Source organism: Condylura cristata, unplaced genomic scaffold, assembly GCF_000260355.1.
Source record: "Condylura cristata isolate star-nosed mole 26May11 unplaced genomic scaffold, ConCri1.0 scaffold00002, whole genome shotgun sequence".
Lineage (NCBI taxonomy): Eukaryota > Metazoa > Chordata > Mammalia > Eulipotyphla > Talpidae > Condylura > Condylura cristata.
Window position 1 is genome coordinate 14,729,356 of NW_004567103.1, and position 19,000 is coordinate 14,748,355.

Genomic DNA, 19,000 nt, shown 5'->3' on the forward strand with positions numbered 1-19,000 from the left:
AGGGGAGAGGGAAGGGAGAGACTACATAGAAGGGAGAGAGGGAGAGAGAGCCTGGGAGAAGGCTGACTCAGGGGCACTGGTCTGTTCAGCTCAGTGCTTCCCCCTGGCGGTGGGTTGTATCCAGGTAGCTTGTCACTGTGGACTTGCCCTTTCCTGAATTGGGGCTGGAGCAGCCTCATTATCGTGAAAACAATGCCAGAAGCTTGGGATATAAGATCCTGGGATAGGACCAGGGTCTGTTGAGGACCCAGAAATTGAAGGTCACAGCTTTGGATGAGGCACGCTGCTTCTTGTCCCCAAGGATTTTGTGGGTCCTGAGAGATAGGTGCAAGGGGTGACCGAACCCTTGCACTTACTAGCAGTCAGCTTCTGGCATATCTTTGAGTTGCAAAAGAATGTGGACAGTTAACAGTGGGGTGCCCGGACATCCTTCCCGTCTGACCCGGGCTAAGTAGGGCAGGCCATTTGAGAAGTGGTCTCTCTTGTAGTTCGAAGATCCTCGGTTGATGTTGAGACACTGACTGCTTTCTTTACCTGTTTCTCTGTCCTAGTTTTGAAAGGTCTTTCCCTCTCTTGTTTCCCCTGCCTCCGTCCCCTTTTCCCAGCGACAGAGAGTTGAGAGCAGGCTATGTAAAACCACCAGGAAGGGAAGGGCAGAACTTCTGCTTTCTTCATCCTCCCCGTCTGGGCTTGCTCAGAGGCTGTCACCTGCCTGCACCATCCCCATGTGAACGCCTCGCAGGTGAGATCTCCAGAGAGCTGCTTAGGCTCCTGTGTGTGTTAACTTTGATCGTTGAATATCCAAGACCAGGATTTCATTGATACCTTATGCCTCACCTTAATGACCATCCATGACAGTATCTATCTTTTACCTGTTTCAACAAACTGATGTTTGGAGAATAGAAAGCCCCTTTGGGTAATGGAACCTGGAGAGAGCACATATACTGAAATGTTTCAGATTGATTTTATTAAACCTCCATTGCTATGAACTGGACTGTGGTTGACACTGTTGTTTTCTAACCAACAACGGATGTCTTACCGCTCCAGCTGTGTCTGTCCTGGCAACACTCCCTTCAGTAAGACAGCGATTGTATCGATTCAGGGGCTACCCAGTGATTTTTGACTTGATTACCCCCTAAAGGAACTAGGGGGTGTTAGGGGCTTTGTTTGAATGAATTTAAGTCTGCCACCTTGGTAAGGATCTGAGCCAAAGACTGACAAGGCAGGGGTCATGAAAACTGGACATGGTGCTGAACTCCCAAGGCAGCTTCTAATTGGCTTGTCGAAGGGTCCTTCATGTGCTTGTAATGACCAGTGAGACTGGGACATATTACAGGACTTCCCAGGCAATCACAGAACTACTCCGTAAGCCATTGTTTTGCGTTGAGACTGTGGCATTACTTCATGCTTGAAGGCTTTGCTAGAGTTTGTTTGTTACCTCCAAACATGATTCAGGAAGGAGCATCTAGAGGCTCAGTGGGAGATGGGGAAGCAGAAGTGGATGGTGAATGAGATACTGGAGTTGTTGGGAGGTACATTGTACAGGCTTGAATTCAGATACTAACTCTGAGCTGTGAAAGGAACCTGCTGTCAGTGGTTAAGGTGACAGGGAAAGCAACCATCTTGTATCTTTTGTGAAAGTGTCAGTGTGACTTTGTGTTGTTTGGGTGTTATAGTGTGCAGCTTTGTGTCTTTAAAAGGATTTAGATAATTAAGAGAACACCTAGGGAAGATAGTAAAAATAGGGAAAAGTTAAAAACTTAGGAATCAAGTGATGGAGAGTCTTACTGGGCCAGGAGTCTAAAAAACATTGTCACCCAGCAGTGGGAGCCACCAATGAATGTGGGGGCTCCCTCTCTCCTGGGGGGAAAGGTAGGCAAAAGCTGTCTGGCCAGCTGGTGGTGACTGGTGGGACAGCTGCCTTCCGCAGTAGCCCTGAGAATAAAGGCCAAGCCTGTGTGTCCCTTTTAAAGTCTCCCCACAAAATGACTTCTCTGCTCTGTCCCCTCTTGAGTAGCACCCCCTCACCTTACCCCTTCAGGACCTCAGTGGTGGAGTTCAGACCACTGACTGTGTCCAGCACCCCACCCTTCAGTGGGGCTTAGATTCTGGTCCCATGCAGAGCTGCCCTCTGGAGGCATGGCCACAAAGTTGCAGGTTTTTTTTTTTTTTTAAATAATTTTAAGATATTTTTACATTGTTTTCATATTTTTATTCGATTTGATTTCTCCTCTCAGGTGTAGTCCTCATTCATATCCACCACTTCACCTGTGAACCATCACCATGGATCCTTGTTCTTGTCCTGCCCATTTAGATCCTCTCCTCCTATTCTGCTTAAAGCTTCAGATCTATGGTTGCCTACAAGTATCATCATTTTTTTAAACCTGATGTTTGGGTTTTTGTCCCATATCATCTGATATTTTCCTTTTCCATTCTGACTTATTTCATCCCTTTTTTTTTTTTTAGTATTATCCCTTCCAACTCTATCCATGTTGCTGCAAATGGCAAGAGTTTATCTTTTTGATTGCTGAGTAGTATTCCATTGTAGATATACATTACCTCTTCTTGATCCAATCATCTGTTTGGGGGGGCATTTAGGTTACTTCTGTCTTTTAGCTATTATAAATAGTACTGTAGTAAACTTAGAGGTATTCTTTTTGAATTAATGTTTTTGTGTCCTTTAGGTAGATTCCTAAGAGTGGAATTGCTGGGTCATATGGTAGATCCATTTTTAGTAATTTGCAACTTTCAGTAGTGGTTGGACCAGTTTGCATCCCCACCAGCAGTGTAGAGGATTCCTTTTTCTCTATGTCTTCAGACAGCATTTGTTGTTGTCTGTTTTTTATTATGTGTCTTTCTCACTGGTATGAGATATTATCTCATTGTGGTTTGATTTGCATTTCCCTGATTATAAATGATGTTGGTAATTTTTTGTCATGTATCTTTTGGACATTTGCATTCCCTCTTTGTAAACATGTATTTTAAGCTCTTCTGCCCACTTTTTGACCGGATTTTTATTTTGTTTTGTTGAGTTGTGTAAGCTCTTTGTAGATTTTTGGTATCAGTCCCTTGTCAGTTGTGTGGAGGGCAAAAACAAAAACAAAGTTGTAATTTGCACCCAGCCTGGCAGGCCCAGAAGTAGCCCCAAGGGCCTGACTAACAAGTAGGAGGTGCATAGGTCAGATTCACAGGTGTCATAGAGCTCACCCAGGCTCAAGCTTTGTTAATAATTCCAAAGCACAGCTTAGGAAAGGCCCTGAGGAAGCAGAATGAGTCTGGGACAGTGGGACCCTCTTTCCACGACCTCACAGGTATCCCTGTGACTCAGTAGATGAGTGCGGTTCACCACGACCACTTCACTCAGTGGAAAGCATTCGCATTATGAAAGGACTTTGCCTTCTGCCTCCTGAATGTGTTTGCAGCATGCTGGCAGTCGCTGGTAAAGGTTTTGGGTGCTTCTTCCTAAGTGATCCTTTGTCAGCACATCCTGCTAAGCCTGTAGTAATGTAGATAAGATCACTTTCTCCTGACTTTGGGCACAAAGTCAGGTTACTGGAGGTTCAGTGATAAGGACCTTAGAATACTTGCCTTCTTTCCTTTTTCCTGGAGACTTATCCTTCTCACACCTCAACACACACACACACACACACACACACACAGAGTGAATCAGAGGTCAGTTGTTTTAACTCCTTCTAAGAGGTGAAGATAAAAAGGATTGGGTTTTCAATGTCAGGCAGAAATAACTTGACATCTTTACATCTTTTCAAAAAAAGGAAGAACAATGAGAAGAAGGGTCCCCACTGATAAGTATCCTGGAAGAGTCATTACAAAGGGGTTACCACTGCAAAGAGAAGTACTTTGGTTAAAAAAGAAAAACTGTTAGGTTTGGGGTGTTGTTGATTTACAATGTAAATTACAACTTCCTAGTCCTCCCCTCCTTCTTCTATCCCTTTCCCCTCTCCACTAGAGCCACCCCTGTCCTCAGATGACCCCAGTCCTCCGGCTCACACCTTGTCCTGTTCTGTCTCTGTTCCCTTTCTGGCTCCTCGTCCTTGAAGCTGGCAGAGATCCTGGGATACAGAATAAATGCTTCACTGCAGAGACAGTGTTTTCAGCTAAATACTGCCACACGTGCAGGAACTTGCAAATGTAGCTACAGGATTTTCAGTTTTGAACAGGATTTTCTTGAAATCAGATGAGCTAAGGTCTACAAGTTACCATCCAGAGCAAAGTAAATTCTTCTCTACACAAATCCAAATTACAGGGCCCTCCCTGGTCATGCGGTGGGTTAAAGCACACAGCACTATGAAGCTATTGCATATGAATTCCATCCACATAGTGTGGCAGACCTCTCCTGACCCATCCGCTGCTCCCCTCAGCAGTGTACTTCCTCAGTCAGCCTGTTCTGCTCCCCACTCTGTCTCTGGTGAGTCCTCTCACCACCCCTGCACCTGTGGCTTGTACCCCAGTTCTGTATGCATAAATAAATCTTAAAAAAAATTCAAATTACAGTCACACCCTAACTAGACTTTCCACTTTTTAGTAATTAGACACTGACATAGGTTAATAAAAGAAGCTATAAAAATATTAAGCTACAGGAACTTAAAATTTCTATTCTGATTACAAATGAAGCACATCACTGTTGTGGAAATTTTGGAAAGTATAGGAGAAAAAATATCCAGCTGTTCAATATGCTAACTTGACATTTAACATTTATTGCATTTTTCTTCAAAAATATATTTATTATACTGTTGTGAATACGCACATATATTATTATCTTGAAATATATGTATGTGAAATAAATTATGTGAAATAAATGCATATTTATCTGATACTAATATATCACAGGTATTAACATAATTAACATCTCATCTTTCTTCACCTTGCATTTGTAGTTAATGCTTGAATGCATATCTTTGCATTGACTTTTGAAATTGGGATTGCTTCTTTTTAAGGACAGATTCTTAACTGTAATTCTTGGATTAAAGATGCTTCCCAGTTTTGTATATTTTGATACATAGTGCCAAATACTTTCCCAGAAAGTGAAAGCAATTTCTGTATCTCTCAGTACTAAACAGCTTCTTCCAACATACCCTTCCCAGTGCTGACATTTTCTTTACTTTTTTTTTTTTTAAGATTTATTTATTTATGCATACAGAACTGGGGTATAAGCCAGACATACAGGGATGGTGAGAGGATTCACCAGAGACAGAGTAGGGAACAGAATAGGCTGATTGAAGAAGTACACTGCTGAGGGGAGCAGCGGGCAGGTCAGGAGAGGTCTGCCGCGCCATGTGGTCACCTCTGGGGCAGGCAGGGATCGAACTCATGCTGAAGTGGCTTTAACTTCTTAGTGCTGTGCGTTAACCTGCTGCGCCACCAGGGAGGGCCCCATTTTCTCTTATTTTTAATAAGTAAAAGGACAACCCAGAAGTTGTTACTTTACCGAGAATTCCTTTTCTCATTATAGTGTGGGCATGATTTCTTGAAGGATCTCTGAATAGCACTGATGTCTTTTGTTCACTATGATTTTCTTTCTGTACTATATTTGCATCAGAATTCTTTCCAATGTATTACTTGCCTATTTGCTATTATTTTCTTTCGCTTGAAGATCTTCTTAGTGGAATAAGGCATTTGTCTAGTGTAGCTCAGTTAGAGAGATTTACATGTATGACAGCATTTTTGTAGCTGGAAGAACAGACAGGAGTGACAGCTCAACCCACCCCCACTAGGGCTTCCCGCACCAACAGCCTCTTAAGACTCAGAGTGTTTCCTGCAGGGGTTCAGCTAAAGAGGTGCTCCTTTGTACATTTTGTAACCCTTTGAAGGGTTGCAATTCTCAGGACTGTATTGGTGGATCAGCACTCTTCAATAAAAGGAAACTGATAACCACGAAATAAAAAAAAAGTCCTTTAACATTTTTTTAGTAGCTGCATTGAAAAGTGAAAATAGGTGAAATAAAATTCAATAGTATACTTTATTTAACCAAATGTATCCAGAATGATATTATTGTATTCTATAACCAGTATACATACTCTTAAGGAGGTTTTTTTTTGTACTAAGTTTTTAACACCCCTCGTGAATGGTACATAGCCAGCAGTTCCAGCTGGAGTTGTCTTACTCCTGGAGCCTGAGCTATGCATGGTGGTGGCTTGTGCCCAGCAGGCGGGGCTCGTGCTGGGGGCAGTCAGAGCTTCCCGGGTTTTCCCAGACTCGAGTCCCACCTTTCCTGGTAAATCAAAAACTTGCCTCCACGCTTTGAAGGAGTTGCCCTCCCTAGCTTTATCCACTTCGGGCAAATGAATGAACTGGCTTTTTCTCCCTCATCAGAAAGCTAAGTCCCCTTTTCCTCTCTGGGAATTTAGTCTTGTTATCCTTTGCCTTTGGTGACAGTGACCAATTATCCTTCTCTGTGGCTACCCCTGCAGCAGAGCTGGGACTTGGCTCCAACTAGTTAATCAGGCCCAGCAATGTCATGTGACACTGAGCCCCAGTTCTTCCCACTGGCAGTAGTAGCCATATCACACGCTCAGTTTGCTCCTTAGCCCTAAAATGTGTGTGGGTGGGAACCCCTGAAATTAGACAAAACCCTCTTGATAGCGCCATGCTGAGCACATTCTGCAGAGCTTCCAGCCATCCCTCAGCTTAACCTCGTTAAAACCAGATAAAGAACTAGGTCAGAGGCTTCTGGCTGCCAAGTAGCCTGTTTCCAGGACTCCAGCAGAGCTGTGGAATAAAAATAAACACGGAGAGTTGGACAGCATTTCCTGGCATTTGCGCTTGGCTTGCTGGAGTTCAAAGTTCTAGCTCAAGTTCTAGGTCAAAAACAGATGGTCCTACTAGCCACCAGGCACCTCATTTTTGGGGTGCACCCTGTGCTGACTCCAGAGTGGCACTTGGAGTCTGAGGCGCTGAATGGTGAAACGCAAACTGTCCAACTGCCAGACCTGAGGAGGCTTCATTTTACTTATCTTTTGACTATCGGAGCACGTGGGGTCGAGTCTGAGGGATCAGTGGTTATTGCAGTGGGCAAACCTCTATAAGGCCCAGCTTCCCTGGGAGTCCGAGAAAGGGCAGGTGGATAGTTCCGGAAGATCAGCCGGGAGGAGACTCAGATACAAATCTGTCACCCACAAGCTGGTTCTTATTCCCTGTAGGGGTGTCTGATAGAGCATGGAGAGAGGGCACTGCCCTAGGGAGAGATCTCCTTTTCACAGGCCTCCTGAGCAACACTTAGCCCCAGGCATCCTCTCCAGCATGATGAGAGGCCCAGGCTGAAACAATAAAGTCCCTTGTTGACAGTGGCTGGAGGCCCCTCTCAGTCCCGGAGCCCACAAGGGCATGAGTGCCAGGTCCCTGGGCACTGGCCTCCACTTCCCCGAACCCTCCAGCCCCCTGCAAATTTCATTAGTTTGTTGATTATCCTCAGATACATCAGGTCTCCTGCTCTGTCATTAGATCCTGTGCCATGTGGAGGCAGAGGGTTAATCTGTGGACCAGCTGTCTAGGAATAGCGAAATCTGATCGTGTCTTTCCTAGTCACACAGTGTGTCTGGTGGGTGAAGAGAATGGGCTTTTCTACTCCTCAAGAGGATGTCGCTACTGAGTAGGCAGCCTGGACATGGTCTAGAGCTGGGTGTGTTTAAAGGAAGCCTAAGCTGCTTCTGTCACCTGACTGTCGCCTCCCTCCACAACAGGTCCCCCCAGCCCACCCCCACATGACTGTGCTAACTCTGTCCTGCCTTCTGCTTCTGGGCAGTGAGCAAATGCATTGTGGTGGTGGGGAAGCCAGAGAACACAGAGGCCTCCCCTCCCCACCCCAATCTGTCATGAGGCCTGAGCGCCTGTTCTAGGAGCTGCATTTGGAATGGAAGTCCCTGGATAGTATGTTCCATTTCTCTCTCTGTCCCAGTTTCTGTATAGGTGACCGGGAAAGACAAAGGAGCAGGTTAAATTGGGTCTAAGCGAAGAAAGTCATTCCTTTCAACCATTGAGAAGCTGAAACCTTCTCAAGGTGGCCCACGAAGAGGGAATAGGCTGTGGGATGAGGATGGGAACAAACATGGTCAACGGCACACAAATTTAAGGTGCTCGGGAATAGGTTGGGGTCCCCACAGGCAGGGCCTCCCGGTGTTTGGATGGAATTGGTGAAACAAGTCAGATTTGGGAAAAGCTGCCCAGGACTGAAATTTTATTCAGTTGGCAGTGGGGACCACTGAAGTTTGGCCCAGGGAGAACTAGGTGACTGGGGAGAGTTAGTCTCTGGAAAGACAGGGACCAGTTCTTACAGTTCGTCAAGTCCTTAATGCTGAGGAGCAGGGTTAGAAAAGGATCTTGTAGCAGAGGAAAAATCAGCACTTGGGAAGGTGGGGCCGAAGGGGAGTGGGCAGAGAGCAGGCACTGGGGCGCGTCAGGGAGGCCTCCCTTGGTGGGAGCCAGGTTGGGCTCTGCGGCTGAGCCAGCAGAAGGAGGCATCCTGAAGCCCGGAGCAGGGCAGGAGGCGGCGGCTGGGAGTGACTGATGGGGAGGCTGAGGCATTATGGGAAGTTACCCAACGCGATGAAGATGACAGACCAAGACAGAGCTTCCACCTAACAGGAGGAGACAAGGATGGAAGAGAACAGCGAGGCACGGGAGAGGCAGTGAGTGCAGTCCGCAGGCACAGCAGAGGCAGCAGCGTGTGGCCATGTGATGGCGATACTAGATCTTCTGTCTGTCTTCCAAGGAGGCTAATATCTCCCTCACAGGGTGGAGTCCGGGCCTACTGCCCCTAGTGGGCACACCATATATGCTCATTCTTCCTTTTCTTTTTCTAAAGATTTATTTATTTATGCATGCAGAACTGGGGTACAGGCCAGAGGTGTGGTGCACGAGAGGATTCACCAGAGACAGAGTGGGGAGCAGAACAGGTGGATCAACAAAGTACACTGCTGAAGGGAGCAGCCGGCGGTCAGGAGAGGTCTGCCGCGCCATGTGGGTCAGCTCCGGAGCTGGCAATGGAACTCACACTGAAGCAGCTGTGGCCAGTTTGCAGTGCTGTGTCCTAGCCCGTTGTGCCACCAGGGAGGGGCCCCATCATTCCTCTTTTGCTTTCCCACAGACACCCAAAGAACAGTTAAGAAGTGGGTGCTTGAGAAAATAGAAGGGCCTTTGGAAAGTCCTTTGAGACACCCCACTTAACCACAAGTGAAATGAGAAGGCATTCTTGCTGGGTAGCAGTTTTGCTACGGGCTCTTGAATAAGGTGATGAGGAGGAAGTGAGAACAGTCAGTGGAGGCTGCTCATGAAGCATGGAGGGAAGGCGTAGGAGTAGAGGGAAGGGCATGTGGCTGTTATATCAGGGAACTCAGCTGTCATTTAAGAAGAGTGAGCTAGGTCCTTGCAAAATTCTTTTTCTCTTGAGTTGGCATAGAAGGTCAAGCTTTTGTGTGATTGTTTGAAGCTGCCAGCTGAGTTCACTCTGCAAGGAAGAAGTCCATTATGGGAGCCAGTGGAGGTGTGGTTTGTCAGGCAGGTAAGCTCGGGCAGGGCCCCAGGGGCTGAATGAGCATTCATTTGACCCTATAGTCCTGCCAGGCCTATAGGGTGTTTTCCAAGGGAAGGAAGATTAAGTGGCTGCTTTCTTTGGAAGTGTGAGGTGGGGCACTGAGTGGGGAGGAAGTATTTTAGGTAAGTCTCAGAAACCAGGAAGCCAACAACATAGCGTCAGAAAAGTTGAGGGGGGACCCTCCCTGGTGGGGCACTGCAAGCGAGCTGCAGACACTTCAGTTTGAGTTCGATTCCCAGCCCCGGAGGTGACCCACATGGCTCAGCAGACCTCTCCTGTCTTACTTGCTGCTCCCCTCAGCAGTGTACTTAATCAATCTGCCTGTTTTGCTCCCCACTCTGTCTCTGGTGAAGCCTCTCACTGCCCCTGCACCTCTGTACCCCATAAATCTGAAAAAAAAATTGGGGGGGGGGGTGAGGAGGTGCACAGCTCTCCCTTGGTAGACAGGCAGAGCTCCTCATATCACTGATCATTTTCCTTAGAGTCTCAGACCAGCTTCTGCCACCAAGGAGCAAGCCTTGCCTCACTCCTCAGAGATGAGGTGAGCAGAAGAGCTATGGGGAAACACAGGGATGCAAAGTGGGAGGATGAAGTTCTTCCAGAAGCTCTGAGGAAGGGACACACAGAACTGAAGTCCCCAAATGAAGGGCCCAGCTCCCGGTCCCAGCCAATCAAGCCTGGGCATGGCAGCATTCTGGGTGAACCTGAGAACACTTTGCCTCTAGTGAATGAGTATCTGCTTTCTCCCAAGATTTCAACGTGTGTGCTTAGTTCCTGAGCATAGGTGTCTTGGCTTCAGATGGGTCTCTGCTCTAATCAGCTGTGCTTCCATCTTTCCCCCTCTGCTTCCTTTCTTTCCTCCTGCTTTTCACATGGATCTGCTGCCTTCTTGTTGCAAGAGCAGTGTGGACAGAGGCTAAGTGAGCTGTGCACGTGTCCAGACGGCCCGGGCTTGCAGGACCATATGCTCAGGCCTCTCTGTGCTCTAGGGCAGTTATTTCACCTCGCTGGGCCTCAGTTTTCTCTTCTTTTAAAATTAAATTATTTTCTTATTGCTAATTTTTGTACATTATTTGATTTCCCAGTTTCTTTATTCTTAAGATGCATTGATATCTGAGTCACAGAGTAACAAATCATATTATGGGAATTAACTGAGTAAATTGATACAAAGAGCTTAGAACAGTGGCCGTAGGAGGGGCTAAGTTCTCTGTGGCATTATCTGTCTTTCTCTCTCTCTCTTTTGTTGGGTAAATACATTGAAATTCATTTTGAATTTTGTCAGGTGTTCCTAGGAAAGTCCATTATGGTGAAACAATCTATAGAAATTATATTTCTAGAAATCCTAAATGATATATTTGTATAGAAAGTATAGAAATTGTACTTCAGAGTCCCAGTGACTCTTGCAAAGTGTTCAGAATAAGAAGTTACATTGTTCTTTCTTATGATTTCCACTGCTGGTTTTGCATTTCCAAGCTGTCTTATGATTTCCACTGTTAGTTTTGCATTTCCAAGCTGTGCGTATTTAAAAGAGTTTTTCCTTATAGCCATTGTTTAACTTGCTGGACATTGTCTTGCACTTCCGAAGTCCTCTGTCACCCAGAGACAGAGCTGTCACCCTCCTTTGGTTTCCCAGCACTTTGTCATCTCCATTGACCTCCTGAGGGCACCACTGCTGGACAGAGTTGCTCTTAGTGTCTCCCCCAGCTCTGTGCAGGCAGCATTCGCTCCCATTTCCCTCTGAGCAATGTGTGTGTTAATGCAACAAAGGAAGGCACTCACTTTTGAGCTACATTTTCATTTCTTTAGGGAAGGGTCCGTGAGCTATGTGTGTGTGTTTAAAGATTTTTATTATTTATTTATGCATACAGAACTGGGGTACAGGTCAGAGGCTCAGGGGAGGTGAGAGGATTCACCAGAGACAGAGTGGGGAGTGGAACAGGCAGATCAATGAGGCACACTGCCGGCGGGCCAGGGGAGGTCTGCTGCACCATGTGCGTCATCTCCAAGGTGGGGATCGAACTCATGCTGAAGTGGCTTTAGCTTCTTAGTGCTGTGCTTTAACCCACTGCACCACCAGGGAGGGTCCTGCTTTTTTTTTTTTTTGGTGCCCCATTAAATACAGACAGAATGCCACATTTTGGGTAGATATAGAGCTTCCAGTTTAATCAAACCCTAGGCAAGTCCTTCACAAGAATTGCTGTATGGCCAGCACAGCTGCCTCAGTAGTGCCTCTGGTACTTTGTGTTGGTATTTGCGACCTGAGGATTTTATTTCACCTTGACCCTAAACCTGTCAAAAGAAGAGAAACTGCAAGGAAAGTAGAGAAAATAGTAAACCCACAGACAATTAAGAAGTCTGGGAAAACCAACTTCATCATAAATTTGTCAAAGGAAACAAATCTGCAAATTCTCATCTGAGAGCCTGTATCAGGTCTTATTGGTCATATGAAATCTTTAGTGTGTCATGCCAGCTGCTAGTGATCTTTCCTGCCACTGTGACCTTTGACTTCATGAAGTTGCTGAGAAAAATGATGACTAGGCCCTGAAACTGAGTCCATGAGGCATTATGAAAAACGTTTCCCCAGACAGACATCAACAATTTTGAGTACTCTTTGGTTGCTGCAAAGCTCCCTCTGCCTTATCTCTCTCATGTTTCTCAGTGAAAAGCAAACATGAATGAATTTGTTAGAAGCTTGTTAAAATCCAGAGACCCTCCCATGTATTTCCATGTGGTTCTTGTAATAACCTGATATTTCCCACTCTGCAAAATGAAAGAAAACTGCAGAAGCAGTCAATATGATTTCTCTATCCTTTAGAGGATTGTTCTTCATTTTAAATAGAAAGTAGCACAAGATGATGTGAATTGGTGAAAATTGAAAGGAAAGAGATAACAGCTACCATGTTCAAATAATTCATTTCACCAAGAACCTATCTCTTTCCAGTGAAAGTATTAGCTTCTAATGCCTTTGTAGTTCCCTGATTTAGATGTTTAAGTTTTGTAAAGCACTGCTGTTATAGATACAATTGCATCGTGCCTTTTTTTGATGTTGCTGCTGAGCTGAAGTGGAAATTCCTACAGGGATGAATTTAGTGCATGACACATGTGGTCCTTAATGCCTTTTGATGGTGAGATTAGGAAGAATGACTCAGAAGCAAAAAGCCTTCAGGCATTTTTCCCCCTAGTTTTAAGGCACATTAGGAAAATATTATCACTTTTGAGGGTGTGTTTTCTATAAAACAATTGTTTATTCCAACTTTGTTTCTGTTAGAGTTTGTTCAAAACATCAAGCTCAAGAATCATCTGCAAGCTAATATTCTGCTGTAGAATGATTGCTTAAAATATGTTAAGTGAAAAGTCCAGGATAGAATATACTACCATTTTGGGAAAAAATGAAGTGGACAAGAGAAACTGGGGATATTCCTTACCTGTGGAGAGGACACTGGTAGCTGGGAGAAAGGGTGGTTAGTACTTTTTGAACTGTGGATCATAGGCTATTTACCTGCTTTACACAAGCAAACAGTACATACATAAGAGAGGAGATGCTTGGTTGAGGATACAAAAATAAGCTGTCATTCTTTTCTGTTCTTTGTTTATTGCTTAAAGGGCAGTGGGCTTTGCAATTAGATGCACATAACATCTGAATTCTTGCTTGAGTGTTGAGGCCATGGGGAAAGTTCTATAACTTCATGAAAAATTTGGGGAAACCTTGTTGGCTGGGTTTTCACGTAGATCAAATATCATAAGGACCATTTCTTAAAGTTCAGTTTGAGAACGTATCATCATATGACCCTGGGGTATAGAATCAAGAAGATAAAACAGATTTCAGCCTGGGTATGAACATCTTCCTGTGAAGAGGCTTTTCCACCATTCAGGAAAGACAAAAATTCATCCTACTGCTTGGGTTTCAGATAGTGGTTAAATTTTGCCTTACAGTTATTATAAATCAAAAGTTAACTTTGAAATGACCTTTAGATCCACCCCTAAGGGTTCAAGACAGTTGAGTGGTTAAGTGAATACTTGGACACCTTACCAGTGGGTCATTGGAAGAAATCAGTCAATTAGCTATAATCATTACCTTCCTCCTGGCATAACAACAGTCTTGTGAATATGAAAAATTCTGCTCTGATGGACAGAATTCAGGAGATGCATCATAAATTTTCCCTAGATACAGAAAAGGGTTTCTATTATATCTATGTCATTACCTAAGAAACTCTTAGGGCCAAATATTTGGGGCCTAGGCAGAACTATTAGCATTATATTGCTGTAAACTTAGCTATCTCCAACTAAATAGCTACATATACTGAAAATTTTGTTTAGGGGCTAGACGTAGGAAAATATGACAATTATATTTTGTGCTGTGTTTATTGTTTATATTTTTCTTTTTGCTTAAGCACTCAGTGAGTGCGCTTTGTAATATGACTCAAATGTAAGTACTTGGAAAAGAATTCCAGTTGGCTAAACCTAAATGGAGTTGACTTAGATAACAGAGAAGCAGGCTGACAGCAGATGAGATTAATATCTGTTTCAGGATGTTCTTAGGCTCTATCTCTCTGATTGTTCCACCTTTGTCTTCTGGGTGTTGACCTCTTCCTTAGGCTGATACTTCTCAAGTAGTAAAAGTGATGGGAACAGTTCCTGTGCTATACCTTTATACCATATCTAGATAAGAATAAGATGTCTTAATCTTGTGCATGAGAATTTGCTCCCAGGGCCTTCAGTCAGGACTAAAGGTCGCAGCCATGGGACAGAAAGCTGAACTAGCTATTGATGGCTATAGATGGGCATTACTAAGCATTTTTTCCTCTAATAGCAGGGAAGAAGTGATCTAGTCTCTTTATTTGTGGGTAAGATTTGTATATTACCATTTCTTATTTGCTGCTATAAGATTGTGTTCCTTGAGGTGAGACATTAGAGAGGAATTCAAATTGCCCTCTTACCTTTATTTTATCAAAAATCAATTTTTGGTTTAAATTACACCTAACCTTCTACTGATTTTAGAACTTTTAGATTATGCAAAAAAAAAATTTAGATACTTCCACAGTGATTACTCATTACTATTTTTTTTTAAAGAGAGACAGTATGAAAATGTCTATATAAAATGCATACTCTCATGGCATTGATCTTAACAAACTCCTGTTATGTGCAAATCAGGTGTCATGCATGGGTCCAACTGCAGCAGATTTAAAAATTTCATGTTAAAGCTTATCCATCAAAACAGTGAAACTGAATGAAATGGTTAACAGTCAGCGTTGGTAGGTGGGAAGAGAGAAATGCCTGATAGATGGACAACAAGAAGAAAAATGTTAAATATGTCTGAAGTCTGATGACCCAATAATGAACAGTTTCTCTAAAAACACAATGATTTGGGTATACTTAGTTGAGATAACAATCTGAGCATCACCCTAAGGAACTATAAGAACAATTAGTAGAGGCCTTTAATCATAAGTTAATGAAGCCACCTTGTAGCTTATTGCACAATTTAAAGTTCTTGTGACTGTGGGGAGCAACTTACTTTCATTGATTGTATGGCTCAAGTGTGACTAAGAATCTCATCATTTTTCATTTAATCCAGTAAAAGGGTTAGATTCACAGAGAATAAACAGTGCTTTTCTGGGTAATACTTTATTTATTTATAGTCTTCTTTGTATCATGAAGGACTTAGGAAATCTTACATAAGTGAGATAGCATAAACAAGAAGAGGAGAAAGAAAAATATGAATAAGACACAAAAAGTAAGAACAGGCCCTCCCTGGTGGTGCAGCGGGTTAAAGCACAGTACTAAAAAGCTAAAGTCACTCCAGCATGAGTTCGATTCCTGCCCCGGAGGTGACCCACATGGTGGGCAGACCTCTCCTGACCCACTCGCTGCTCCCCTCAGCAGTGTACTTGTCGGTTGGCCTGTTCTGCTCCCCGCTCTGTCTCTGGTGAATCCTCTCACTGCCCCTGCACCTCTGGCCTATAACCCAGTTCTGCATCATAAATAAATACATCTTAAAAAAAAATTTTGGTAGTTCCAAAATGCTTGCTGAATCCTATAATTATTTAGTGAAAGGACTCTGCATTTTTGCTAAGTGGAAAGCAATCAAATATAAAATTCACAATTTCCAGAAGGATGAAATAATTTTCAGGAAAAATAAAACTGTTCCTAATGCTCAGTGGAGAAACCTTCCCTCTGGAGGGCCTCACGGGTGGAATCCGACATCATGTAATGTACCACTCCCCCCATCCTCACTGTCGAGGCCATCCTGAGCCTGGGAGGATTGTTTAGTAATTGTATTTGCACTGATATGTGCACTCGCACTCGATTTGCAGAGCTTGCATTCCATGCATGTGCTAGCTTGCATTCCATGCATGTGCTCCTCACAATAAACTCGTGAAGCAGGCTGTATTATTAGCCCCCAAATTGCTGATGAGGTCATTGAGATGCAGTGAGGTTACAGATTTACCCAAAGTCAGGTGTTAGTAAGTAATGGGGCTGGGACACGGGCCCGAACTGCTTGGCTCTAACACTGCTATTTCCCCAGATGCTTTATACTGAGCTGTCATTTTAGTTCCAGGAAGGTCCATCCAGTGAAAATGACAATACTTGAGATCACTTCCCCATAAATTATATATTCCAAGAGGGATTAGATAGCTGTACCTTAATAGGATGCGAAGATGATGTCCACATTGTCTATTTTCAGCTGCTCAGTTATCGCTGCTCTCTTTGAGGGTCACCCACAATGTCCTCAGTCACTACACCTGAAGGTGCATGCATGCCTTGGGTCACAAAAAGAGGACCAAGAAAGAATCATGAATTGTAGCATGTCCCGACTTCTAGAAAACAACTGAAGTCCATGACCTTTTGATGAAATATCCTTAGGCCCATGACCTTTTGATGCCAATATTCATTCATAATAAGACACATTTTGCTAGCTTTTCTTTAAAGTGGTGTTTATAAATGTTTATGAATAGCAGCTAACTTGATTCCTCTTAACCATGAAAATTGGTGAGCAATGAGCAAGGCAAAGTTTGAAAGGAACTTGGTAGGGAAATAATGGTATCCCTACTGAAACATTTTCAGCTGAAAAAGTCAAAATGTATAACTTGAGTTCTAAATTGAGTGTTCAGAATGATATCCTTTTAAGCTATGTTTTAGGGCTGTTATGTGATTAATGGTTTTGCTGAAGAGGAAAAGGTTTGCTCTATAAAATGACTGTTCTATAAAGTTAAGTTTCCTCAAAAACAAATTTCCCTGACTTTTAAAAGAAATGCTTAACTCAATAAAAATAACATTTTTGAAAGATCCAAATTTTGTTTTGGGACCAACATGGTGGCTTACTAACCATGTGATTGAAATTTTCATAATGATAACCTTTTAATAGTTCTGCTGGATGCTTAAAAGATTCATCCTGTCATGGAATATAAATGAATGAGAGTGATGCTGAGATATGGTGAAAAGAACATTGGCTGGGAATCAAGAATCTTGACATTCCCAGGTCTACTTTAGCCTGGTGACAAAAGAAGACATGACACTCTTTGTATGTCATTTGTCTCATGAACTGGAGTCTGACCTGGATCCAAATACCAATTCTGACACCTATTAGCCAGATGAGATTGGATTAGCTTCTTTGGGCCTCATCTGTCATATGGCTTTAACAATCTATGGATTTTGTTAGTGTGGATATGTCCTGGCATAATAATAATATGCAGTCTTAAGTAGAATAGTCAAGACTGTTGTCCCAGCCTTACAGGTGAGATCCCTGAAATTAAGACAATAGATAATATGAATTTAATTAGGGTCATTTATCTAGGATACGGAGGTCCTGCATAGCAGATCCTCCTGAAATGTAGCTAATGGGGTCCTCTTAATTCCAAGGAACCACATGGTTAAACAGCTTAAATTTGGGGATCAGATAGAGATAATAGGTACATAGGTAAAAGTAAAACTTGATCTCATTTTTCTACAGGAGTGGCAAAAACTCAACTATGATATCTATGCCCTGCGACAGATTCGAAGGGAAGTGAGAAATAGATGGAAACGTATTCTGGAAGATTTAGGTGAGTCTGAAAGCATGTGATTGTTCCTTTGTTTCTGCACTATGTTTTATCTAGCAGAAGTGCAGAGATGGACTAATTAGCTCCACTGTATACTAGTCATTCCCTCAATCCTGCCCTTCTTGCACCATCAAGCACAACCATCTGATATTTCTGTTATCACCAGCTAACAGAGGACACATTTGTCTTGAGGATACATTTTATCATGTGTTACTCATCTGTCATCATGATTGAGTAGCGTGGGGCTCTGGAATAATATGGTCATCACCCTGAATATTTTGGCATTACTCATTGATTGAATTAGACCGGAGTGATTGACCAATAAATAGTAGTAATACTTGAGACAGGCAGGGAGAAATATCGCCTGTAAATGAGACAGGAAGATCCAGTGTAGACTTTTAGAAGGACTGAAGGTTAAAAATTTCAAAATTGGAAAAATACATTATAGATAACAGATAATAGATAGTGGTTTTCTTACATCTGCCATGGTTGTGATATAATCAACATGGCTCTCACAATCTAAGATAATCTCGTTCTAATGTTTGAAAAGCATGTGAATCAATTTGAATTTGATTCCCCTGCTTTGAAAGAGAACATGACACCTTTGTATTGTACCTTTCTAAAAGTGAGGTTCCAAGTTGCTAGCCTCTATTGCAATGGATGAAATGGGGCCTCTCCCTCACGACTCTCCTAAGATTGTGATTTTATAGTGTCCTTTTCACAATGTAAGTTGTTTCAGGCAGGTTTAAAGCTGGAATCTTTTATACTGTTGGGTATGTGATTTTGCCCTGGGGGAAGGAACCTGAGGTTGGAGCAGGAGGTGTCTGGAGGTCACCACTTTTTTTTCCCCCACATTGCAGGTTTGGAAGGAAGGTCAGAATTCTGGGGGTGAAGGAGGAGGTAAAGAGTAGGGTTTGGGAGAAGGGTTTCAATTCAAGAAAAGGGTAGGGAGCTGTCAGGGGGTGAGCAGCTGCAAGTAACTGAGTGAAACAGTAAGACAACAAAGTAAGAAGGAACAGCAAAGGAAATGAAATTAAACACCCTGCAGATCACAGTTTCGTAGTCAGCACAGGGAGAGGTGCTGTTTCTTGGCATTTTTGTGAGAACCCCACAAAGGGGTCACCACTGGGGTCGGACTGCTGACCATTTCCCTGTGACTGCTTTACCTGAGGGTTCATTTTTTTAACTTAGGTTTTCAAAAGGAAGCAGACTCTTTGTTGTCAGTGACGAAACTCAGCACCATCAGTGATTCTCAAAACACCAAGAAAGCTCGAGAGATACTGTTGAAACTGGCTGAAGAGACCAGTATTTTCCCAACAAGCTGGGAGCTCTCGGAGAGATATCTCTTTGTGGTGGTAAGTGGATGCATGCTTCATCTGTCCTGATTTTCGGTTAGCTTTTGGCTTTTCTATTATCC

General features: G+C 43.4%; 1 protein-coding gene across 2 annotated transcripts in view; it reads left to right on the forward strand.

Annotated features, from left to right (window-relative positions):
* Window positions 1-19,000, forward strand: part of MREG (melanoregulin) — a 46,304-nt gene that overhangs the window by 25,264 nt on the left and 2,040 nt on the right. For both annotated transcript variants that reach the window (XM_012724947.1, XM_012724951.1), the window contains 2 exons: window positions 17,496-17,586; window positions 18,775-18,938. In XM_012724947.1, the coding sequence (XP_012580401.1) occupies window positions 17,496-17,586; window positions 18,775-18,938 (255 nt within the window). The remainder of the gene's footprint in view (window positions 1-17,495; window positions 17,587-18,774; window positions 18,939-19,000) is intronic.